The sequence below is a fragment of the Bubalus bubalis genome, chromosome 20 (assembly GCF_019923935.1).
Source record: "Bubalus bubalis isolate 160015118507 breed Murrah chromosome 20, NDDB_SH_1, whole genome shotgun sequence".
Lineage (NCBI taxonomy): Eukaryota > Metazoa > Chordata > Mammalia > Artiodactyla > Bovidae > Bubalus > Bubalus bubalis.
This window is the reverse complement of record NC_059176.1, coordinates 47,645,526-47,670,528: the sequence shown is the minus strand read 5'-3', so window position 1 is coordinate 47,670,528 and position 25,003 is coordinate 47,645,526. Positions and strand designations below refer to the sequence as shown.

Genomic DNA, 25,003 nt, shown 5'->3' with positions numbered 1-25,003 from the left:
AAATGAAATCCGCAGGCTTATCCAGGAAGGCAAGAGCAACACCCTAGGTTTAACTCAGAATGGGTTCACTTCTCTGCAGAACAGAGCTTACTCTAAGATTTTACCACTGAGTGGTGGGATTGGAGTGGTTTTTACTCTTTTCTTTATATTTTTGCCTATCATTTGAATTTTCTATGAGCTTGTATGTCATCTTTGCAAAAAGAAAACAACCAGTAAATCTGTTTTTAATTTTAGAGACAGACATTGAATGCCCAAAGCAAAAACTCTTAACTGCTCAGAACTGCGTTCCTCTAGAAGAGGTATGGGAGAAGGCAATGGCGCCCCACTCCAGTACTCTTGCCTGGAAAATCCCATGGACGGAGGAGCCTGGTAGGCCGCAGTCCATGGGGTCGCTAAGAGTCGGACACGACTGAGCGACTTCCCTTTCACTTTTCACATTCATGCATTGGAGGAGGAAATAGCAACCCACTCCAGTGTTCTTGCCTGGAGAATCCCAGGGATGGTGGGGCCTGGTGGGCTGCCGTCTATGGGGTCGCACAGAGTTGGACACGACTGAAGCGACTTAGCAGCAGCAGCAGCAGAAGAGGTATGGTGTTGAACCAGGCCACCCCTCGCTGCCTTTGTTAGATGTGCAGTAAAGACACGTTCTCCCCAGTAGTGAATTAGGCTAGGACCTCTGATGGTAATGGTTCCTTAATTCAGGGAGCCAGGGCTGCAGGCATCTGGGTGGAGCTGACAAGTAGAATGAATTTTTTGGAGGAGAAAGGAGTCCAGGGTGGGTAATGAGCAGCTGTTCAGATTCTTCTGGGGCTTGGCCTAGCTGAGGCTCGTGTCTGTGGACAGGGGCTGCTCTCTGCCTTTGCCTTGTTAGACAGACTCCAGACCTGAACTGAACTGGCTGAGGTTGTAAAAACTACTTCACTGCCCGAGACTTCATTAAAGCTATAAATCTTCAGGCCCTTAAAAATATTAGGTGTATGATTAATACTACTGTTGTCCTTCGTTGGAATGCTTGCTTGTATTTAAAATCCTTTGGAGCCTTTTTGCCACTGGGCCATCATTGATCAGTTATCTACAGTTGCTTTTGTAAGGCCCACCCTGGGCCCAGCCCAGACAGAACTGGATGCTCCGTGGAGCATAAAAGTATCATGTGAGATGAACTTCGCCCTCAAGGAGTTTCCCCACTGAAAGCAATTAGAGAACAATTTGCTTCCAGGCCAGACGTGTCTTAAGAGGGATTTTGTTTCTGAGGGTGGTGGTTACTTCCACACCAGTCACCCCACTGAGATGGCTGGGGTTACCTCTGGGGAACATTTCCTGGTACCCAAAATGGATTCAATGGCTGTTTGGGAGGAGGGAGGTGGTGGCAGTGATGTAATCTCATTTTTCATTACCCCACTTGTCTCCCTTTGACATTGCTTTTCTAAGCACCTATACCCTTAGAAGGCAGCCACCTACCCATATCCCCAGTGAGCCCCAGTGCCTATCGTTCCACCATTCCCCTGAGTCTGAAGACGTTTGCATTTCCCCTTAGAGTCCCCTTTTAAAATATTTACACCCTGTGAGAGAGGTCAGTCTCTTGGCAGTTCATCACTAAACAGTAGCTTTAATTACCAGGAGTTAATTAAGTCAGTGGGGAGAGAGACTGGGACCCAGGCAGGGACTTGGGGGCAAGAGTGTCTAAAGGGACATGTTCCGTGCGACAGGAGAGGCATGTGGGCAGCACAAGAAACTTCCATGAACATTAGTTGCTGTGGGCATGTGCTGCTAATGCTGGGCCACCCTAGTGGTCCTGCTGCCCTGGGTGTAGGGTGTAGCACGGCCTCGCACTGGTACAGGGGACTTTGAGGTGGAGGTGGAATTTGGGCTCAGTCTTAAAGGACTTCGCTGATGGATGGCTCAGCAGGTTAAGGATCCGCCTGCAGTGCAGGAAATGCAGGAGACACAGGAGACACCGGTTCAATCCCTGGGTTGAGACGATCCCCTGGAGAAGAAAATGGCAACCCACTCCAGTATTCTTGCCTGGGAAATCCCACGGACAGAGGAGCCTGGCGGACTACAGTCCAGTGGGTCACAAAGAGTCGGGCATGACTTGAGTGACTAAGCAGCAAGCAGCTTAAAGGATTAGAAGGTTTTCCTTCATTTAAAAAATATGTTATGGTTACCAGAGAGTTACGGGGGAGGGATAATTTGGGAAATTGGGATTGATGTATACACATTACTATATACAAAATAGGGTTTCCTCGGTTGCTCGCTGGTAAAGAATTTGCCTGCCAATGCAGGTTGCTCCCCTCACCCATGTCCCTGCCAGCCTTCCATCTGAAAGTGAACATCAGTCCTCGCAGTGGCCCTCCAGTACCTGCTTCCCATCTCCGTCTCTTGTCACAGCCTCCACTCTGGTTCAGGTTCTTTGCTTGCACCAAACACTTCGCTGCATCAGGGCTTTCTACTTGCTCTTTCCTCTGCCTAAAACCTCTTCACTGTATTCACGTGGCTTGCTCTCTCACTTGCTTCAGAATTGAGAATGTAGTCATTCCAATTTCTGACTTCAGTTGAACTCCTGTTGAGAAAGGCTGTATGACTACCTGACATATGAATTTGCTTGTTTCTAGTGGAATGTCATCATTGCATGGGGAGGGACTTTGTTCTGTGGTGTCCACAGTGGCTAGAATAAGGCCTGGCATGTAGTAGGTGCTCAACTAGCGTTACTGAGTGAATGAATGAGCATAGATGCATGCGTCTAGTGTGTGTGTGTTGTGGAAGTCAAGTGGGAAAGGGCAGTGGGACTAGAGGCTAGGAGGAGGGGGGAAATTCCCCGGTGGGCCAATGGTTAGCACTCTGCTTTCACTGCTGAGGGCCAAGGTTCAATATCTGGTTGGGGAATTAAGATCCCACAAGCTGTGTAGCAAGGCCAAAAATATCCAAATAACAAACAAACAACATAATAGAAGCTGGGGTTGGGGAATGGGTGTGGGTGGTGTGGAGAGTGAGGACGCTTTTGGCAGGAATGGAAGTTGGAGACGTGGTCTGTTCCAGTCTCTGCAATCTGGTCTCTTACCGGTGCTGTTGAAGGTGAAGGCAGTGATTTGGTGCTTTGAGGCAGGTGAAGAAGCAGCTCTTGAAATGCAAAGTCAGGAGACTTGGTCAATGCCTAGGTTAGGTTACGGAGGTTCTCAAAAGCCTGGCATTGGGGTTGCAGCTGATGTGATGGGCCACGGGAAACTATTGTAGATTTTTGAGCAGAGTGGTTGACTGATAAAAGTGGTGTTTGGGGGAAGATTGGTCTTAAAGAGACACATAGGAGGACCGTGGGTAGAGACCAGAGGTGGTGAGGATAGAGGTCAGCAAGGACCAGGACGGAGGCGAGAAGCAGCACTGAGGATCTCAGTGAGACCTAGTAACGGCAGGCTTCTCCCCAACTGCTGTGAGGCCTTGACAAAAGCTTCTGTGCTCCCAGCCTAGTAGAGCTTATTGTCCGTGTTTCAGATGAGTTTTGGAAGCAGGTGGGGATAAGTGGGCGCAGGGAAAGAGATGGGTCCCCCTCAGGGTGTGTTCGTCTGACGGCTCATTGTGTGGGGAGCAGGCGGTTGTAGCCTGCACTGGGCCTGCATATTGCCGACTCACCCTGGGTGGGAGCCTGCCTGTCCTCTCTGGTCTGCTGGAGACTTCCTGGTGGGAAAAGGGCTGGGAGTGTACTCAGGTTTTCTTCTGAACCTGCACAGACACCAGGGCAGTATCTGAAATCCATCTGTCTGATTAACTTCTTTCAACTGTATTTTCTGTCTCCATAGTTTCATCTGTTCCTCAGAACAAGTTGTCATTGACTCACAGACCCATTTGGACTGGGTTAATTGACTGAAAATCCTTATTTCTAAATGGTCTCTGTTTCATTAGGTTTATTAGCCTGTTTTTAAAAAGCCTTCAGCCAAGATGAGATGAGTGGAGAAGTGATTTCGGCATAATCAGCTCCTTGATGATCTTTTGGTACAAATCATGTTTTGAGATTGGTGTTTCTAAAGTATTAATTCCTAGAATCAATATTTGGGTGTCTGCTCTGTGCCAGGCACTATAGGTACTGGGACGATAACACGGAAGAAAATAAACAAAAGTCTTACTTTCATGGAGCTCATGATCTAGTGTGTGAAGGCTTACAAGTAATAAGGAAAACAAAGTTTGAGAGGTGGTGAAAAGTATTATGGAGAAAAACAAAGCAGGGACGGAGGACAGAGAGGTTTGGTGGGGAGGCCTCAGGTTTTCTGCTTGAAGTAGGGACATCTCCGTGATAAAGGACATTTGAGCAGAGCTCTGAAGGAGCGAGATAGGGAGCCGTGAGTGAGGAGCAGTTAGTGGAGAGGAAAAACTGGAGAGAGGAGGGGGAAGGTGCATGAGGGGGGCCGGGGTGGCCCCACTGGGCTTGTAGATCCTTGTAGGGGCCTGCGCCTTAGCTCTGGGTGAGATGGGAGGCCCGGGTTGGCCGTGCAGAGCCGTGCTAGACTCTGCTGTCATTTCTGAAAGGTTCACTGCAGCTGCTGGGGATTGATGCCGTGGGGCATCTGCAGGGGCTCTTAGCTTAGAGAGGGAACTAAAGTCTAAATCATCCAGGAGCCTTTGCCAGGCCAGCTGCTGGGGCCATCCCGGACCACAGGGTCGGCTGGAGCACGGGTGTGATTTCCAGGACTCACTCGGTGCCAGCGCTGTGGTTCTCTGGTCAGCCTCGGATTCCTTGGATGCTCTTCTCTCACTTGGAGTCAGTCTCCAGGTGGACCCAGAAGTCTGCATTATTAACAAGATTTCAGGGTGATTTTTGAGGCCAGAGGTCCCCGGACTATACTTTGGTCTAAAGACCGTGGTTCACAACCCCAGACATATCAGTCCTTTGCATTGTTTTCTAAAAAATGCTTGGCCCAACTCTTAAAGAGTCTGATTTAGTTGGTCTGTGGTGGGGTTAGGTATTAATAGTGCTTCCTGGGTGTTTCTCATGTGCTTCCAGGACCAGAATCACTGGTCTAAGGGTTAATAAGCTTAATGCTGGGTGTTTGATGGAAAGATTTGGATGGTAACTGAGTTGGAGACTTCAGGCCCTCTGGGAAGCTTAGGCAGGGCCAGTGGCTTTGCTAGGAATAAGAGGAATCTCCCACGGTAATAAAACTCTTTTCAGTTAATGTCCTTTATCTCATTTGATCACCTCACCTCTCTGGGCCTTCATTGTCTTGCTTGTAGAGTTAGCAGCTTAAATTTAATGGCTTCCTAGAATCTCCTGGGCTCTGACAGTTCTTAATCTTTCTGGTGTTGGAAGAACTTCTAATCTAGAACAGTATTCTAGATTTCTAACCTCAGTCTCACAACACCCGAAGGTGTGTCATAATTATGGCAACGACTGCAGTGAGTGTCTCAATACCAGTTGAAGGAAAACATGTGCCGTATACAGTAGCACCCTGGGAAGACAAGGAGGTTGGGTACCTGCAGCGTGAAGTCAGGCCTCTTGGTTCACAGTCCCTGGGGGGAAGGGCACTCTGGTCCTTGGAGGCACCTGGGAGCCTGAGCTTGAGCCTTGATTTCTGCCACTTAGCTGGCGAGTTCCCTGTGACGTGGCAGTAGTGTTTTGTAAGTGGTGAAGCTCCTATAAATCCACGTGTGTAGAATGTAGGGGCCCGAGAGAGCCAGCCAGCCTGGGCCAGTGGCGCCTGGCGCTCAAGCTTGCTACCGCTCTGTGCAGCCGGGCTGTGTTACTGGCCGCAGAGATGGTCTGAACAACCCGGGGGCTCCAGTGTCGGCAGGACTGAGGGCGCCCCAGGATAAGGAATCGGTCACGCTCGTTGGCGCACCTTGGAACTAACTCATATTGGGTATCAGATCTAAGACATCACTTACCCCATCCCCTGGCCTCGGACTTTATCCTCATGTGGGAGCATGTTTTCTGATTGTTTATGTTTTGAAAACATAAGGTCCAAATAAGAAAAGGAAAAACAAGTTTTCTGTGTTTCCCTTCTGTAGAATTGGGATAATGGGTTTCCTTCCATTCCCTTATAAATTTTTCTACTAACATTGTCTATACCTCTATTTAGAATCCAATCAAATGCTAGTCTATCAAAGACAAAAATGAAGCCAAATGAGGGAATGTGGACTTAGAGTGAGAGTGAGCAGAATTAGAAATGAGACTTTTTGTTCTGTCACTTGTGTGCGTGCACCTGAGGGTTTCTCCACATGGGCCTGTTACAGTGGAATCTTGGGGGTGCTTTGGCCATTTCCAGGGTTCCCGAGTCGGTTCCATTCAGGTATAGTTGAGGACTGCTTGTTAAAACAAAGAAGAAGGGTCTGGCCGCTTCCCCACCTCTTCCCTCTTGCCTCACCCCCTGCTTGGTGCTTGTCCCTTCCCTGTCTCTCCCGTACCTGTGACTCTTCCCAGCCTGCCTGCCCCCAGGTGCCTCGCACGCTTCTTGGCCCTCTGCTTCTGTGCCCTCCTGAACCCTGGAGGGCGAGCTGTGATGAGGGGTAAGCAGCCTTCATGTGTCCTGTCTCTGTCCCCTGTGCGTGTCTCCAGTAAGCCTGGTGTTTAGGGATCCAGTTGTCTGCAGGGGCACTCTGAAAAATTATGAGGTGAAGCTTGCTGGCCACTGAGGTTGGTGGCAAAATACCTAACAAACACGTGCATTTGATGTGTGTAAGGCAGGGTAAGAGATTACCTCATTTAACTCCTGTAATCCCTGTTTTACATACAGGAAAACGGAGACACAGAGGTGAGAAAACCTGCCCAAGGCCACGTGGCCAGTAAGCAGCAGAACTGGATTTGAACCCAGGTGGTCTGGATTCTGAACCACCACACTGTGATAAGCAAAAAGGAGAGGATCTGGGACTGTTGTTACTGTTGTTTAGTTGCTCAGTCATGTCTGATTCAGAGAGTCCTGTGGACTGTTGCCCTGCAGGCTCCTCTGTCCATGGTATTTCCTAGGCAAAAATTCTGGAGTGGGTTGCCTTCTCCAGGGGAATCATCCCACTCCAGGGGTTGAACCTGCATCTCCTTTGTCTCCTGCATTGGCAGATGGATTCTTTATCACTGAGCTACCTGTGAAACCCTTCTGGGACTGGGGAAGGTTTTATCTTGGATTACATTTGAAGCCTGCTTTGAATTACATTTGGAGATTTTTCTCAGGGTCTGACCTACACTTGATTATTATTATTAACTTACTTTAATGTTTGCCCTTCAGCTCTATTAAAAGACATTTTATTTTTCTTCTTTCCTAGGTGGTATTTGGAAACTAGACCATGTGCCTAGGTAGAAGCTGTTCCTTTCTCCACAGCTCTGCACCCCCAGCGACACCTACCACGCCCTTGTGTTGAGAGCCTCACTGAGGTATGATGTCTAGGTTCACCTGAGTGGGCCTTGAAGAGCTGAAAGTCTGGACACGGTGATTTTTTTTTTTAATGTTCCTTGGTAGCTGTTATTATTTTTAAAAATTGTGGTAAAATATACATAAGAAAATTGACCATTTTAACCACTTAAAGGGGATCTTAGAATTTTTTGAGTGTTTTCATTATTATTTTTATTGAAATATAGTTGACTTAAACCATTTTAACCATTTAAAAATGTACATTCAGTGGCATTAAGGACATCTACATAACCATCATCACCATCCATCTCTAGAACCTATCCATCATCCCAAACTGAAGCTCTGTACCATTAGATAATGATCCCTGATACTTTCTCCCCTTATCCCCTGATAACCACTGTTCTACTTTTTATTCTATGAATCTGGCTAATCTAGGTACTTCCTATTAAGTGAAATCATGCCGTGCTTGTCCTTTTGTATCTGGCTAATTTCATTTAGCGTATTGTCTTTAAGGTTCATCCATGTTTTAGCCTGTATCAGAATTCCAATCCTTTTTATGACTGAATGATACTCCCTTTTATATTTATATCACATTTTGTTTACCCATTCATCCACTGATGGATCCTTGGGTTGTTTTGTTTTTTCCCACCTTTTGGACATTGTGAATCATGTTCAAATACTTCTTTGAGGTCCATTTCAGTTCTTTCGGCTGTATGCCTAGAAGTAGAAGTGTTAGGTCCACTATGTTTGTATAATTGTAGCCACTATGGAAAACAGTACATTCCCACCAGCAATTCAGAAGGACCCTAATTTCTCCACCACATTCTCAGCAACACTTGCTGTTTTCTGTTCTTGTTTTGTTTGTTTTTTGGTAACAGCCATCCTAATGGGTATGGCCTTTGAGGTTGGCTAGTTGCACCTGTAGAGTTCACTCTCCAAGAGTCTGGTCCCTAGTATGCTGAAACGTGCATACACGGAGAAAATAACATGATAACACCCCATGCATTCCTCACAGCAGGTCTAACAGTTATCAGTTCATGGCCAATCTGGCCTCATTATCTGTGTCCCCTCCCTCTTCCTCCTGCCCTGTGTTTGTTTTGAGGCAAATCCCAAATATCACATCATTTTATTTGTGAACATTTTACAGATAATATCTTTAAAAAATAAGCACTTTTAATATTCCATTTTGTCTGATGGTAGAAGGGCGCATAGAGATGTCCTCTTGAGCATGTTATTCCCTGTCATTCCCATGGCTCACCAGAGACATACGTAGTGGGCACACATGTGGACAGCTGGATGTCAGGTCCATTGCCACGCCAAGCTGTTGCTGAAAAGCTGCCTTGTCTGGGGCCCTGTGTTCCTGCAGGAGATTAGCTGTCTGGGATCTGAGCAGCCATGTAGAAGAGCCCACCCAGATCTCTTTTGGGAGAAGAAGAGAAGAGAGCAGAGGAAGGGGGTAATGAAGAAAGTGTGAGGGAGAGAGGAGGGGAAGAGAGGAGGGGATGGAGGGATGGAGAGGGGGGTGGAGGAGGGAGAGAGGAGGGGAAGAGAGGAGGGGACAGAGGGATGGAGAGGGCGTGGAGGAGGGAGAGAGGAGGGGATGGAGGGATGGAGAGGCATGGAGGAGGGAGAGAGGAGGGGATGGAGGGATGGAGAGGGGCGTGAAGGAGGGAGAGAGGAGGGGAAGAGAGGAGGGGACAGAGGGATGGAGGGGGTAGAGAGGAGGGGAAGAGAGGAGGGGATGGAAGGATGGAAGGGGGTGTGGAGGAGAGAGAGAGGAGGGGAAGAGTGGAGGGGACGGAGGGACAGAGGGGGCGTGGAGGAGGGAGAGAGGAGGGGAAGAGAGGAGGGGATGGAGGGATGGAGGGGGCGAGGAGGAGGGAGAAAGGGATGGAGAGGGCGTGGAGGAGGGAGTCGGGGATGAGAGGGAGGGGAAGGAGAAGAGTATGTGTTTGTGTGTGGAGCTGTGAGGAGAAGAAATGGGGAGTGAGAAGAGCAGCTGGGAGAGGCGGCCTTGACCAGGCCTTTGACTCTCTGACTCCCGAACTCTGTAGTGAGCTACGGAGCTGCAGAGACACCCCAAGACTAACAGCACATTTGCCCCTCACCCCAACCCTTAAATTTCTGGAACTCTGGTTTGCCTGTGGTAGATGAGATTGGTGACACATGCAGAGCCACCATAGGTACCAGAGGGGACCTTTTGATCTGGGAGTGAATGCTTGGTTCCCAGTAGGTCTGAGGCTTCTTGCCCAAGTTTGGGGGTCTCTGCTACCAAGAGATGATGCTTTTACAAAGTTCAGTGGGTGGGGACTCCTCAGGATGGTGTGTGGACAGCAGGAGCCCTGTCTTCCCTTTTACTCAGCCCCTGGGTCCCATTCCCTTTTAACCAAGTGGCTTCTCGCAGTACTTGCTCCTGCTGGGATCTGTCTCAAGTAATGGAAGGAAGGGGGTACTGGTCACAACGGATCTGTTTTCATCTTGGTCCTTCTGCTTCAATTTTGTTGCCTACACCTAGTTTCCATTGCATCATTGCTGGCAGCTGTATAGTCCTTTATAACCTTGCTTCCTTTCAGTTCTATTCTCCTTCTTTTCTGTCTTTTCTAAGAATCTAACAGCTTTATGGAGGTGTAATTCACATGACATACAATTCCCCCATGTAAAGTGCATGAATTCAGTGATTTTTGGTATAGTCACAGAGTTGTATCCTCTTTTCTTAAGATTCCAGACCACCCCATGTCCTCATCATCTCAGAGCTAGTCTTCCCCCTCCACTGGCATCACACTGATCCCATCCTCAAGACAGATGACCTTATTGTGGGGACAGTGGCCAGTAGGCACTTTCCACCAATAAAATATTTAACTTAAACAGTCTCACAGAGGCCTCAAATTCATAGACAAGTGCTGCTTCAGACCCTTCCCCCTGGCAAGGCCCATCACCACTCAGTTTCCCTCTACTTATAATAGATTTTTTTTTTTTTTTTTACTTATAATAGATTTTTAAAAGCTAAACACAAATAACAGCAAATTTACCAGCTGCTTGACTTGTAATAAATCTGCTTAGCAATCTGTACTATCCTTGAACAATCTTAGTTCTGGACAGATAAGCCTGTCGCATCATCCCTGCTTTCTAACCAGGGTTACATTCTAGCAAACGAAGTGGAGCCTATAAATGGACAACAAATAGATGAGCAATTATATTATTGTCAAATGGTCTAAGAGCCATGAAGAAAAAGCAGATAGAAGGGACAGAAATTGATGGTGAGGTTGCGGATTGGTAGCTTATGCGTAGTGGTCACAGAAGGCTCCTCACAAAGTGCTGTTTGAATAAAGACCTGAAGGGAGTGAAGAGTGAGCCCACAGAAATCTGAGGGGAGGAACATCCCAAGCAGAGGAATAGTAAATGCAGAGACTCAGAGCAGGAGTTTGCCCTGCATGGTTGAGGAACTGTTAGATCATCCTGGGCATGTAGACTAGGGTAAAGACTGGACTTTACTCTGCATGAAATGGGACAATCTGGAAGGGTTTTGAGGAGAGGAGGAACATGATCTAGTGGGTGTTTTAAAAGCAGCACTCTGGCTGCTGTGTTGAAAATGAGTAGAGGCAAGGGGGCTTCCCTGGTGGCTCTGTGGTAAAGAATCCACCTGCCAATGCAAGAGACATGGGTTTGATCCCTGGGCTGGGAAGATCCCCTGGAGAAGGGCATGGCAACCCACTCCAGCATTCTTGCCTGGAGAATCCCATAGATAGAGGAGCCTGGCAGGCTGCAGTCCATGGGGTTGCAAAGAGTTGGACACAACTTATGGCTAAACAACAACAGTAGAGTCAAAGAGACCAGGCAAGCAGGCTTTTGTGGGAATCCAGGAAAGAGGAGAAGATGATTGGAGGTGCTGAGAAATGGTTGGATTTTTGAAGGTAGAGTTGATGGGATTTGCTTATGGATCTAGATGAAGGTTATGAGGGGAAAGAGAGGATTTGAGGATGCAGAGGTTTGGCCTAAGCATCTGGAAGGCTTGAGTTGGCATTTACTGAGTGAGAAAGAAGGTAGGAGGAAATCAAGAGTTAGATTTTGGCCACATTAGGTTGGAGATGCCTCTCCAGGTAGAAAGCTAAGTCTTGAATCGAGGGATACCGATTAATTAATGATGTAGTGAATGCCTACTGAGGGGCTTATGAAGAAGTAGAAGAGAGAACATGTTACTGAAGTAACTGAAATAAAGGTAGGCAATTATCCCATAAGTGAAACAAACAGGAGCACGAGGGAGGGTGGGGTGACTTCTGACAGGGACAGTCAGAGAGCGTCCTCCTCCCTTGCCTAGGAGGCCCGTGTCCCCTTGATGAGCATTTGGGGGCGCCCACAGGTATGTGGCTGCGAGGTGTTTTCAGTTGGTTGTAGCGGGGACAGCGCTCAACAACAGGGTCTGGGCCTTCCCTTTGTGTCCTCGGTGCCCACAGAAGTCTTGGCATTGGATCATTATGAGATGGGTGAACCTGTTGTTTCTGAGCCTCAGTTCTTCATGAATAAAATGAATAGGTCGTACTAGCCCAGAGCCCTGGAATCAACTGGGAAGCTTTAAAAACCAATGCAGAGATCTGTCCCAGGCCCATTGAATCAGAGTTGCTACAGTGGAACCTGGGATTCTGTTGTAAAGTCACTCCTTGTGTTATTCTTTTGCAGCAGGTCCATCAGCGGTCTGCAGACAGGTATTCCGAAGTCCCTGGACCAGGTCATTCCTGAGGTCCACTTCAGCTCCAACATCCTGTGAGTCTTGTCAGAATGCTTGCACTGCAGTTCTCTTCCTGGGAAATGTAATTTTTGGTTGGGGGTGGAAAGGCCTAGAGAGGGAGAAAGTAGGGACACCTTGGGCAGGGCAGGCAGGGACAGGTGTGTCGGCCAGGGTTTGAAGGGCCTCAGGAAAAGGTTCTGGGAGGGGTGGGGGCAGTGACAGCCCACATGCCATTGGGTGCCAGGTATGTTAGGTGTGTTCGAGGCAAAGGCCACGATCCCAGCACCCCTGGGCAGTGCTGCCACAGAGCAAGAGAAGGGCAGACTCTTTGGAGAAGGCGTCCAGGAGGAGGGCGCCTGGAGCACGATCTCTGGGGGCAGGGGGCAGGTTTATACTGGGGGCCAGTGAGGAGGACAGCTTGAGCTCTAACCTACAGGCACAAGAAAGTTGGGGAGAACCACTAGTAACTGAAAGGTACCCTGGGCAGCGGCTGGAGAGGTGGACACAGAGCAGATGGGAATGGATTCTGCCTGCTGGGGAAGAGTTTGAGCTCTATTCTGAAGGTGATGGGATTTTGAGACGGGATCAGATAAGCATTTTATAGCAATCATTCTGGCAAAGACCAGACAAAGAGACAAATGGAACTTTTTCTTGTTTTTGCGTGGGTCCTTTGGGGCACAGTTTTCTTGTATACAGCTGAGACTCTCTCTGGCTGTTTTTTGCTAATGATTAGAATACCAGGGGGAGAAGGCAATGACACCCCTCTCCAGTACTCTCGCCTGGAAAATCCCATGGATGGAGGAGCCTGGTAGGCTGCTGTCCATGGGGTCGCTAAGAGTTGGACACGACTGAGCGACTTCACTTTCACTTTTCACTTTCATGCATTGGAGAAGGAAATGGCAACCCACTCCAGTGTTCTTGCCTTGAGAATCCCAGGGATGGGGGAGCCTGGTGGGCTGCCGTCTATGGGGTCGCACAGAGTCAGACACGACTGAAGCAACTTAGCAGCAGCAGCAGCAGCAGAATACCAGGTGCCTCATGAAATGAAGCGCTGGCCACTGACCAACTCAGAATGGCCATGACTTGGGGTCACTTAGATCTGTAAGGAGGCCTCAGGTGTGTATTGAGGAGGGCAGTAGTATATATGTGGTAGACAGTCTGCTTGTCTCTTTAGGATTCAAGTTTTACATAGAAATCCGATAGTTTTAATTTGTAGCCTAGCCTGTTCAGTTTCTCAGAGATCCTTCAAGTTAGCTTAATTTTACATGTTAAGCCAAGACTTGCCCAAGGTCCTCACACAGTTAATTGGTGAAGGGTAGTTCTTCCTGTTTCCTTTGATCCAGCTAAAGTTTCACCGAGCTCCCATCTCTAGCCCCATAGTAGCAATGTCTTTTTCTGACGCTTCTGAACGTCCGGACTGACATTCCTGCAGGTCATGGGAGTAGCAGCTTGCTCGCTCATTCTGTCTTTTGTCCAGCTTCCATCTTGGTTCAGAAGTTCTCCCACCTGGGAACCAAATCAAGTGCTTTCTTATTATCTGCTAAGTAATCTTTCTCTTTCTAAGTAATCTTTCTGTATGTGCTTTCATACAGATTGAGTTATTTTTTGCTTTCTTATCCCCTGGGATTCTCCTTCCAAAATAAAAAGCTGAGGGTAACTTCTATTTAACTGTTAATAACAATAATTGAACATGGATGATGTCAGTATTTACACCACATTTGATCATGTGGGGCAGCAGCGTAAAGAGGTCACCTGCAGGTTGTAAAACACACATATCTTCTTCCTTCTCTGTAGTCTTCATCCAGCAAGCGGTGGCAGATGCAAAGAAACTTGTCTTTGTGGTCTCACGGCCCAGTGTTTCCTGAATCATGTGGTCTTTCACTTCCATTGTTCTATGAATCTGCGATGTTATTTGTTGCCTTGTCTCATTAGACAGATTGTACTGAATAGAGATCAGACTTTTCTTAGATTTGGAGGGCATCTCCCCCACTTAATGTCCTGTTATTGAACTCTCATTAATCTGTTGTTTCTGAACTTAACGCTGTTAAGAAAAACAGGCCACCAAGTCTTCAGTTTCTCAGAGCCATTAAAATTTTTTTTCTAGATTTCAGTAAATGTGGATGTTACCACATTTATGTATTTTTCCTTTAACAATTTCAGTATATTTTCTGACTAATGGATTATGTTGTTGTGGACCTATATGTTCATTTACTTCAGACTGCAAAAATGCAGCCTTCTACTCTCCAGTGTTTGAGGTTTGGTGAATAAACCTATACTTCAGTTATGCTCCCCCTTGCCCCTAAACCATCATCTCTAGAATAAAATAGAGCTCTGATTTTTAGGCTCTTATTAGAAAGCTCTTCCATCTACTCAATCTCATTTTTCGAGACATTTTCCAATTCTGGTACATCTTAAGATAGGGAGCCAAAACTGCACAGCACATCTTGCTGTGGACACGGAGTGGTTCTGAATAAGAGTGGGATCACGAGTTTTATTTTGTTTCCACTGTCCTTTCTGATACTGCCCAGTATTTTCTGGGCTTTCTGTGATGAGACATGCAACACAATGTCTTAAGGGAACAGTCTAAGCTGATGCTTCTTTATTGAACAGCTTAGCTCAGAACCCATTATTCTAAAAGTGTAATTGGAATTGCTTTTCCGTAAGTGTTCCTTCACGTTTGCCTTCACTGAGGCTTCTTTGCCATAATTTTGCCTATTCATACAGCCTCCTGAGAACTTGTCTTTTAATTTTGCATTTTGATTTCTGGAACAGCTTTTAGGCCATTTGCAATCTTGAAGGTTGCATTTTATTGTTTCGATAAATATTTATTGAGTGCCTAATGGAAAATGCAGTGGTGAACAAGACAGATAAACCTCTTCCCTTGTGAATCTAACAGCCTAGTGTATTTTCTGCTAGATTATTGGTTCCCAAAGCATTTTAAATATGATATCTCCTTTTCAAGTTAATTTTTTCATGGACTCTTATTCAGTAGTGAGTTTTTTTGTTTTTTTGTTTTAATTTTTTTTCTAGCTAATTTTTGGCTGTGCTGGGTCTTTGTTGCTGTGCAGGTTTTCTCGTGTTGTGGTGAGTGGGGGGTGCTCTCTAGTTGCAGTGGCTCCTCTTGTTCCAGAGCACAGGCTCTAGGTGCATGGCCTTCTGTAGTTGCTGCACACGGGCTCAGTGGTTGTGGCTCCTGGACCCTGGAGCTCAGGCTCAGCAGTGGTGGTGTACAGGCTTAGTTGCCCTGCACCTTGTGGACTCTTCTGGACCAGGGATCAAGCCTGATACTTATCTACTGCACCACCAGGGAAGTCCCAGTAGTGGTGTTTCTAACGGCTGGTCACTGGAAGCACATTTGTGGATATGAAGTTGGGTGCCCTATGGGTTGGAAACTACCATTCTAGGCAGTTTATGAAAGCTTATCAAAGTTTATGAAAGTTTATCAAGTTCCAGTCCAGAACTGGTCAGTAGTTTTAAAAAAAATGCTGTTGTTCATGATTTCCCATAAACAACAATCAGATAAAGACAGACATACACACAGCAATGTGGAATTCAATTTGTTGGTCTCTCTGGTGGAATTTTGGCATTAGAAATTCTGCCTACTAGTTCTGCCATAATAATATTGCTTTTATCCTTTCAAACAATTCTACTAGGTTAATCGGGCCTGATGAGGGCCCTTTCAAAATCACGGTGTTCCCTCCCTCTCATCTAGTTGATGTTAACTTAAAAGTTTGGCAGAATGTCCTGGGCAGCAGGTAGACCCTGTAATAAAAGCTGGGACTTTTATATTCACTTTATTAATTTTTTTAGTTTCCAGATCTTCCCTGAATAGAAAGTTATTCTGAGAGGATACAGTGTCAGTCTGCCAGTTCTGAAGTTGTTCTTCACCCTCAAGGGACTTGTATGCATCATAGCACATTTCCACCATCTCACCTCGAAGGGAGATTGGCTCTCAGCCTAGGCCCCGGAGCCCCAGGAACCTGCCTTGCCTGCTGATTGGCCGCTCTAGATCACTGGGTTAGGTCATCAGGTCTGCATCTGGCTTGTTCAGATGCTTTAGAGTGAGCCCTACTAAATGCTCTGCGGGGGGGCCATGGATCCTAGACTGGTATTTGTGGCCATGGGGCAGGAGCCTTCACCCTGGGTCCTGAGACCTGCCCCCAGGTAAGGCAAGGCAGGCAGGCAGGCTTTTGTGGTCTGCTCTTTCCAACTTTGGCTGCCTGCAACAGTTTGCAGACATTGGTGTGTGCTGAAGCTTATTATTTTGACTACACCTTTAATCTTAATTAAATTAGCGAAAAGCAAAGGAGAAAAGGAAAGATATAAGCATCTGAATGCAGAGTTCCAAAGAATAGCAAGAAGAGAGAAGAAAGCCTTCCTCAGCGACCAATGCAAAGAAATAGAGGAAAACAACAGAATGGGAAAGACTAGGGATCTCTTCAAGAAAATCAGAGATACCAAAGGAACATTTCATGCAAAGATGGGCTCGATAAAGGACAGAAATGGTATGGACCTAACAGAAGCAGAAGATATTAAGAAGAGGTGGCAAGAATACACAGAAGAACTGTACAAAAAGATCTTCATGACCCAGATAATCACGATGGTGTGATCACTCACCTAGAGACAGACATCCTGGAATGTGAAGTCAAGTGGGCCTTAGAAAGCATCACTATGAACAAAGCTAGTGGAGGTGATGGAATTCCAGTTGAACTATTTCAAATCTTGAAAGATGATGCTGTGAAAGTGCTGCACTCAATATGCCAGCAAATTTGGAAAACTCAGCAGTGGCCACAGGACTGGAAAAGGTCAGTTTTCATTCCAATCCCAAAGAAAGGCAATGCCAAAGAATGCTCAAACTACCACACAATTGCACTCATCTCACACGCTGGTAAAATAATGCTCAAAATTCTCCAAGCCAGGCTTCAGCAATACGTGAACCGTGAACTTCCACATTTTCAAGCTGGGTTTAGAAAAGCAGAGGAACCAGAGATCAAATTGCCAACATCCCCTGGATCATCGAAAAAGCAAGAGAGTTCCAGAAAACATCTACTTCTGCTTTATTGACTGTGCTAAAGCCTTTGACTGTGTAGATCACAATAAACTGTGGAAAATTCTGAAAGAGATGGGAATACCAGACTACCTGACCTGCCTCTTGAAAAACCTGTATGCAGGTCAGGAAGCAACAGTTAGAACTGGACGTGGAACAACAGACTGCTTCCAAATAGGAAAAGGAGTACGTCAAGGCTGTATATTGTCACCCTGCTTATTTAACTTATATGCAGAGTACATCATGGGAAACGCTGGGCTGGAAGAAGCACAAGCTGGAATCAAGATTGCCAGGAGAAATATCAATAACCTCAGATATGTAGATGATACCACCCTTATGGCAGAAAGTGAAGAGGAACTCAAAAGCCTCTTGATGAAAGTGAAAGAGGAGAGTGAAAAAGTTGGCTTACAGCTCAACATTCAGAAAACTAAGATCATGGCATCTGGTCCCATCACTTCATGGGAAATAGATGGGGAAACAGTGGAAACAGTGTCAGACTTTATTTTTTTGGGCTCCAAAATCACTGCAGATGGTGACTGCAGCCATGAAATTAAAAGATGGTTACTCCTTGGAAGGAAAGTTATGACCAACCTAGATAGCATGTTCAAAAGCAGAGACATTACTTTGCCAACAAAGGTCCGTCTAGTGAAGGCTATGGTTTTTCTAGTGGTCATGTATGGATGTGAGAGTTGGACTGTGAAGAAAGCTGAGCGCCAAAGAATTGATGCTTTTGAACTGTGGTGTTGGAGAAGACTCTTGAGAGTCCCTTGGACTGCTAGGAGATCCAACCAGTCCATTCTGAAGGAGATCAGCCCTGGGATTTCTTTGGAAGGAATGATGCTAAAGCTGAAACTCCAGTACTTTGGCCACCTCATGCGAAGAGTTGACTCATTGGAAAAGACTCTGATGCCAGGAGGGATTGGGAGCAGGAGTAGAAGGGGACGACAGAGGATGAGATGGCTGGATGGCATCACTGACTCGATGGATGTGAGTCTGAATGAACTCCGGGAGTTGGTGATGGACAGGCCTGGCGTGCTGCAATTCATGGGGTTACAAAGAGTCAGACATGACTGAGCGACTAAACTGAACTGAAGCTTATTATTTTGACTACACCTTTAATCTTAATTAAGTTACTTCACCAATTTTCTAGCTGGCAGTCCCTTGCTGAGTCATGCTAGATATACTTTAAGAGTTTTATAGTAATGATTTTTGGAGCCCTCTGTAAGAAATTCCTCAAATTTTTTGGCCTGCCTAATTTCTTCTTCTTTTCATAATGTTAAAAATATAATGTAATACAATTACTTAAGTAATAAAATTTGAAATAAATAGTTTGAAGAAATAATTTTAAAGTGTAGATAAAAAGGAAAGAAAATTTCATCTGTTGAGATATTTTTAACATTTTAGACTATTTCCTCTCCCCTTTTTCATAAAAGGTATGTTAAATTTTGGGGGTTTGTTTTAAATAGAGACCCGCCATACCATTTATTAGCTCTGGTTTTGCTAGCAAAAGATAGCTTTTGCTTTGACCTCTGACCATTCTCAGCCCACTCCTGAGGTTTCTCTGTGTGGAGAACAGGACTTCACGTAGGATCTCTGTGATTTAGAGGTAAAGGTGGCGGGCTCCTCACTGACCCTTGAAGCACCCCGCCAGCTGCCACCACTCCTTTCCCACATGCTTTTCCCAGCCCCTTAAAAGACCACTCTATTCAACCCTGCTCCCTCAACCATGTTTTCCTAGACAGAAGAGGAGCCCTGGGGAGTGGAAGGTAAAGCAGATACCACACAGGTGTCTCCTTACATTTGGGACTGGCCTGCGTAGTAGCTCACTTGGTACCGGGACCTGGTGCTCCTACCATACCCAGTATCTTCCCCTTACTTATGGGCTCCAACACTTCTGTCCCATGAGATAATCACTTGTTATTCAGAAACTTTTACATCTCTTCAGTGATTCTGCCAGCTCATATTCTGTTAAGATAATTGGGGTTTCACTTTGTTAGTATCTACCATAATTAGACATCTTCCCAATTGGGGAGGAGTCTGTTTCGTGTTCTGTGAGAACTCTTTAAGAAGGCAGGTGTGTTTTGTTGGGGCTTGGTGGGGTGGGACAAGAAACCAAGCCTGCAAGCCTGTTGATCCCATGGGGCGGCAATAGATATGCCTATGCTGACTGGTCCCCTGTGATTCTAAGTGTTTCTCTTTTTTTCCCTATGTTTTCCCTTTTTTAAATTATAAAAGGAGTCTACTAGCACACACAAAATAACCCACCAGTAATCCCACAACCCTGCACAAATCACTTTTTTCTTTCAATCTTGTCCCAAATGCATGCTAAGTTTTACATTGTTATAGTTTGACATAGTTTTTGTATTTATCTTTTCTTAAACTTAACACTGTAAGTGATTTTCCATGTTGCTACCTAGGTTTCATAATTGGAGTTTTTAACGATTACATAATAGTCTATTAACCATTCCTTGTCCATGGACATTTAGATTTCTTTGTGTGTCTGTGTGTGTTTCCTTTTGGTGTTGTTTTAATAATACCATACACTTTTGCATATAACTTGTGGGTGAATTTTTGTTCTTAGAACCAATTTCTGGCATTAGGGTTCCTGGGCCCAGGGATTCGCCCCTTATCTGTTTCTGTGTAGCCACTGTTCTGCTTTATGAAAGAGCTGTGTCGGTCAGCGTTCACAAAGGCTTTCAGTACCAGCATGGTGTAAGAGACACTTAAGCATGTCAGGCTCTGGGATGCTACAGTAGATGCAGGGTTTATGGGCTGAACCAGGGAGATGGTCGGGTTTCTCTTCCTCTTCTCAGCAGGTTTGAACCAGCCAGCCCCACATCTCAACTAAAAGTGAGTGCGTTAGTAATTTCTTAATGGAAGGCCTCAGGTTTCCTCCTTTGCAATAGTTTTGCAGCTTTGCTTCTCCAAAGCATGAAGAAATCAGGTAGATTTTCTTTTCTTTGTGTATTAAAGTAAACTTGAGGGCTTTAAAACTGTTCCCTGGTCAGCTTGATGACTGTGTGCTTCTTTGAGAGTCACTCAGTCCCTCAGGTTTAGTGATCCACTCACCAACCAGTAATGAATTTGGGGTGAAAATTAAGGAATCAAGCAGACACTGACTAGAGGAAAAAAAAACTTGGGAATGATATAATAGGCTAGAGTTTATCTATGAGATAGGTTAAATCCTGGCAATAGTAAATCATTTTGAATTTGATTGAATTCATGCAGCAAAAAACCAAGTTATACAAAGTTAATGATCAGTTACTAAGAGTAAATTAGCAGAAATTATAGCCAAGTCTGGGCTTCCCTGGTGGCTCAGATGGTAAAGTGTCTGTCTGCAATGCAGGAGACCCAGGTTTGATCCCTGGGTTGGGAAGATCCCCTGGAGAAGGAAATGGCAGCCCACTCCAGTATTCTTGCCTGGAAAATCCCATGGACGGTGGAGCCTGGTAGGCTGCTGTCCATGGGGTCACAAAGAGTCAGACATGACTGAGTGACTTCACTTTCACTTTTCACTTTCATGCATTGGATAAGGACATGGCAACCCACTCCAGTGTTCTTGCCTGGAGAATCCCAGGGACGGCGGAGCCTGGCAGGCTGCTGTCTATGGGGTCTCACAGAGTCGTACACGACTGACGTGACTTAGCAGCATGATTGTGGAGTGATGATATTCCCTGAGAAATTGAGGGAGTATCATGTGAATGTACCCTATTTTCAGTTACGTAGCCAGCCAGGAATTTCCCTGTTTGATACTTAGAGCCCACCAGGCAGGCATGTCACAATGTACTAACTTTTCCCTCCACTCCTCCCCCCAGCATCCCCAGCATTTTAGAAACCTATTGAGGTAGAACTCGGGGGTGTGGCTTCCCACAGAGTGGGGGGTTTGTGTGTGGGCGTGCTGGCTGCATGCGTGTTAGTGAGTGGGTTATGCGATGAAGATGATGCTGGATCGAGCCTTGGTGGGATCTGGCCATCACTAATTCTGTTCTGTTTCTGTTCTAGCCCTTGCCTGCATCCAGCCATGGGGGATATGAAGACTCCAGACTTTGACGACCTTCTGGCTGCCTTTGACATTCCAGATCCCACCAGCCTTGATGCCAAGGAGGCCATCCAGACCCCCAGTGAGGAGAATGAAAGCCCCCTCAAACCCCCAGGCTTGTGTGTGGATGAGAACGTGTCCTTGTCTCACTCAGGCTCAGCCTCGGATGTGCCGGCTGTGAGTGTCATCGTCAAGAATACCAGCCGCCAGGAGTCATTTGAGGCGGAGAAAGACCACATCGCCCCCAGCCTCCTGCACAATGGGTTCCGGGGCTCTGACCTGCCTGCAGACCCCCACAGTCTAGGCCACAACTGTGGGAAGTTTGACTCCACGTTCATGAATGGAGACAGTACCAGGGGTTTCCCCGGCAAGCTGGAGGCCTCCAAGTCAGAGCCGTTACCAACTTTTAACCAGTTCAGTCCGATCTCCAGCCCAGAACCCGAGGACGCCATCAAAGACAATGGGTTTGGGATGAAGCCCAAGCACTCTGACACTTACTTCCCGCCCCCTCCTGGGTGTGGGTCTGTGGGGGGCCCTGTCCTGGAGGCTCTCACGAAGTTTCCAGTCCCGGAGCTGCATATGTTTGATCACTTTTGTAAGAAAGAACCCAAGCCTGAGCCCCTGCCCCTTGGCAGTCCTCAGGAGCACGAGCGAGGTGGGCAGAAAGCATTGGAGGTGCACAAGGAACTGGATGCCAGTCGATTCTTCGGGGATGCCCTGGACTTCAGTAGCCATCCCAGCAACAGTATTGGAGAGCCCAAGGGGCTGGCCTCAGAGCTTGGCACCGGCTCGGCGGTCCCCCCCAGGCAGCGCCTCAAGCCAGCTCATTCCAAGCTGTCCTCCTGTGTTGCGGCCTTGGTGGCCCTGCAGGCTAAACGAGTGGCCAATGTCTCCAAGGAGGATCAGACCAGCCACACGAAGGATCCCTCAGGGCCCGCGAAGGAGGGCTCCAGAGGCAGCCCCAAGATGCCCAAGTCACCAAAGAGTCCCCGGAGCCCCCTGGAGGCCACCCGAAAGGGCATCAAGCCCTCTGACAGCCCTCGGAGCATCTGCAGTGACAGCAGCAGCAAGGGCTCCCCCTCCGTGGCTGCCAGCTCCCCACCAGCAATCCCCAAAGTCAGGATCAAAACCATCAAGACATCTTCAGGGGAAATCAAGCGGACTGTCACGAGGATCCTGCCAGACCCCGACGACCCCAGTAAGTCCCCCGCTGGCTCGCCGTTAGGAAGCACCACCGCCGAGGCCCCGAGCGAGGCACCCGAGGAAGAGGCCACCACCCTGTCTGGGGTGGAGCACTTTGCTGAGGTGGGGGCACAGCCTGGGAGCCCCCAGAGTGACCAGAAAGGGGAGGAGTACACAGCGAAAGCCAGTGAGCCTTCGCCTTCCTGCTTCAGCTCCGGGGCCCGGGGCCAAAAGGGGGCTGCCTCGGGCGCGCAGGCGGGCAGAAAGCCGCAGCAGAGCCCGGCACCGCCAGCCTCCACCCCCGCCCCTGCCAACCTCCTGCCCAAGGCCGTGCACCTGGCCAACCTGAACCTGGTCCCCCACAGCGTGGCCGCATCAGTGACGGCCAAGTCCTCCGCGCAGAGGCGGAGTCAGCCTCAGCCCACGCAGATGTCAGTGCCCCTGGTCCACCAGGTGAAGAAGGCCGCCCCGCTGGTCTTGGAGGTCTTCAACAAGGTCCTCCACAGCTCCAACCCCGTGCCCCTCTACGCGCCCAACCTCAGCCCGCCCGCCGACAGCAGGATCCACGTGCCGGCCAGTGGCTACTGCTGCCTGGAGTGCGGGGACGCGTTCGCCTTAGAGAAGAGCCTGAGCCAGCACTACGGCCGGCGGAGCGTCCACATCGAGGTGCTGTGCACGCTGTGCTCCCAGACGCTGCTCTTCTTCAACAAGTGCAGCCTGCTCCGGCACGCCCGCGACCACAAGAGCAAGGGGCTCGTCATGCAGTGCTCTCAGCTGCTTGTGAAGCCCATCTCTGCGGACCAGATGTTCGTGTCCACCCCTGCGAACTCCACGGCGCCAGCCGCCACGGCGCCCCCCTCCCCCTCCCAGCCCGGCCAGGCTTCCAGCAATGCCAGCACCCCACTCCCCGCCTTGCCGCTCTACCCGGACCCCGTGAGGCTTATCCGGCACAGTATCAAGTGCCTGGAGTGTCACAAGCAGATGCGAGACTACATGGCGATGGCCGCACACTTCCAGAGAACGACTGAGGAGACCGAGGGGCTGGTGAGCAGGGCCGCCTCCCATCTCTGGGGCGGTTGTCAGGCCCCGGGTTCACACAGACCCATACCTGGGCTCACTGATCTAGGGCAGTGGGGGCGTTGGAAGAGCCCTGGGAGAGGAACCTGCCTTGCTGGCTAGCCACCCACCTGGATGTGTAGTGCTTGGGATTTCCTGAGAAAGCGTCCTGCCCGCAGCTGAGGGGAGGCCCTGATGGTCTGCGGTGTGTATCTGTGGACACTCCGCCCCCCTCCAGCGGCTGAGGGCCTGTTGCCCGGCCAGGGCTAGGTCTCTGCTGGATGCCCCCGGTCTCTGGCCACTGTCAGTGTAGTCCTTGCACGTGCCCGAGAACTCAGGGGCAGGGGTTTGTGTGTCACTGCCCGTGCCTCAGGCTGTATGTCTGAGAACCACATCTTCACCAGGTTGTTGTGCCCACAGTGGACATAGCTGCTTTCTTTCTGCAGAATCCCTTTGGGGAAGCCGTAGCAGGGCCAATAGGAGGATGGATATGGAAGAAAGGAGAGTAGACTGTAGAAGGAAGGAGTAGTAGGCCTACTTGAGTAGGCCCCAGGCAAAGGCTTTGGGGCCTGCTCTCATCTCTGTTCTTATCTCGGTCCAATTCCTGGTTATGCTTGATGAGATCCTGATGAGTGTGTGTGTTTATGCTTGATGTGTGTGTGCACGTGATGAGATCCTAATGAGTGAGAGTGTGTGTGTGTGCCTTAAGGCACTCCATGCTGAAAGCACCCTTTGGCACCCTGTGTGTCAGTGGTGTCCATGTCAGCAAGGTCGTCTGCAGAAGCAGGCCTCCTGACGGCCTCATCTCCCTTCTCCAGGTGGCTCTCTCCGTGGCTTAGCCATGCCCACCCGCTCACCAAGCCTCCTTAAGCCAGGGCCACAGTGGCCCATGCACCTGTTGGTGTCTTGATGAGCTCTGCATTTGTCTTCCGAGTGGCCCCTGTGTGCACGGAGGCTGTATGTTGAGAGCAGGGATGCCAGTGGGAGGAAGACCACAGCTCCTTCAGGAGCTCATGATGGCTCAGCAAGGGCAGGGCTCCCCACCCAGACTGCTGAAGTGTGGAGCAGGCTAAGACTGGGGCTAAGACACGCTTGTGAACCGTTGTGTAGAGTTCCTTCGAGGGACTGACTCATCGTGGTTCCAGGTGTAGGGAAGGTGCCTGTGCTGTGGACATGACATTTGAGTTGGCTCTGCAAGGGTGAGTTTGGAGGAAGGGGAGGGACAGGTATGGAAAGTGTAGAGTGGCCGGAGGAACAGGGAGTGGTTAGGAATGAGGGGGTCCAGCCTTGGGGGTCCAGGGCTAGAGGCCGGAGGTGGAGTTCAGTGGGCAGCCCCCAGGAGGAGCCCACATGGTGCCACAAGTCTGTTGCCGCTCATCTTCACCTTCTCAGTTTCGGTTTGCATTTCTTCCTGGTGAGTCAGGTGGGGTGTGGGCCCCCCGGTCCATTTCCTCTGGGGCTGCATTAGCATGGTTGCCTTGGACAGGAGTGGGTCTTCTGGGTCCTGTGGTCAGAACCTTTGCCAGTGGAGGTCTGATGCCTGGGCCCGTGGTTGCTTTCCCCCCACACTGTTATTCACCTGCCCTTTAAAATCTGAGCCAGCTGATGTCCAGGTGTAGGATCCCAGG

At 48.4% G+C, this 25,003-nt stretch overlaps 1 protein-coding gene across 4 annotated transcripts in view; it reads left to right on the top strand.

Moving 5' to 3' along the window:
- The window catches only part of ZNF592 (zinc finger protein 592), a 48,727-nt gene that overhangs the window by 5,721 nt on the left and 18,003 nt on the right, over positions 1 to 25,003 (top strand). Inside the window, exons 1-4 of one of the 4 annotated variants that reach the window (XM_006058290.3) lie at positions 494 to 2,131; positions 7,243 to 7,351; positions 12,003 to 12,086; positions 21,101 to 23,363. In XM_006058290.3, coding sequence (XP_006058352.2) covers positions 21,120 to 23,363 — 2,244 coding nt within the window. In that variant the 5' untranslated portion in view covers positions 494 to 2,131; positions 7,243 to 7,351; positions 12,003 to 12,086; positions 21,101 to 21,119. Of the gene's footprint in view, positions 1 to 493; positions 2,132 to 7,242; positions 7,407 to 12,002; positions 12,087 to 21,100; positions 23,364 to 25,003 lie in introns of those variants that run through there. The other 3 variants (XM_025271724.2, XM_025271722.2, XM_025271723.2) reach the window with 3 other exon arrangements.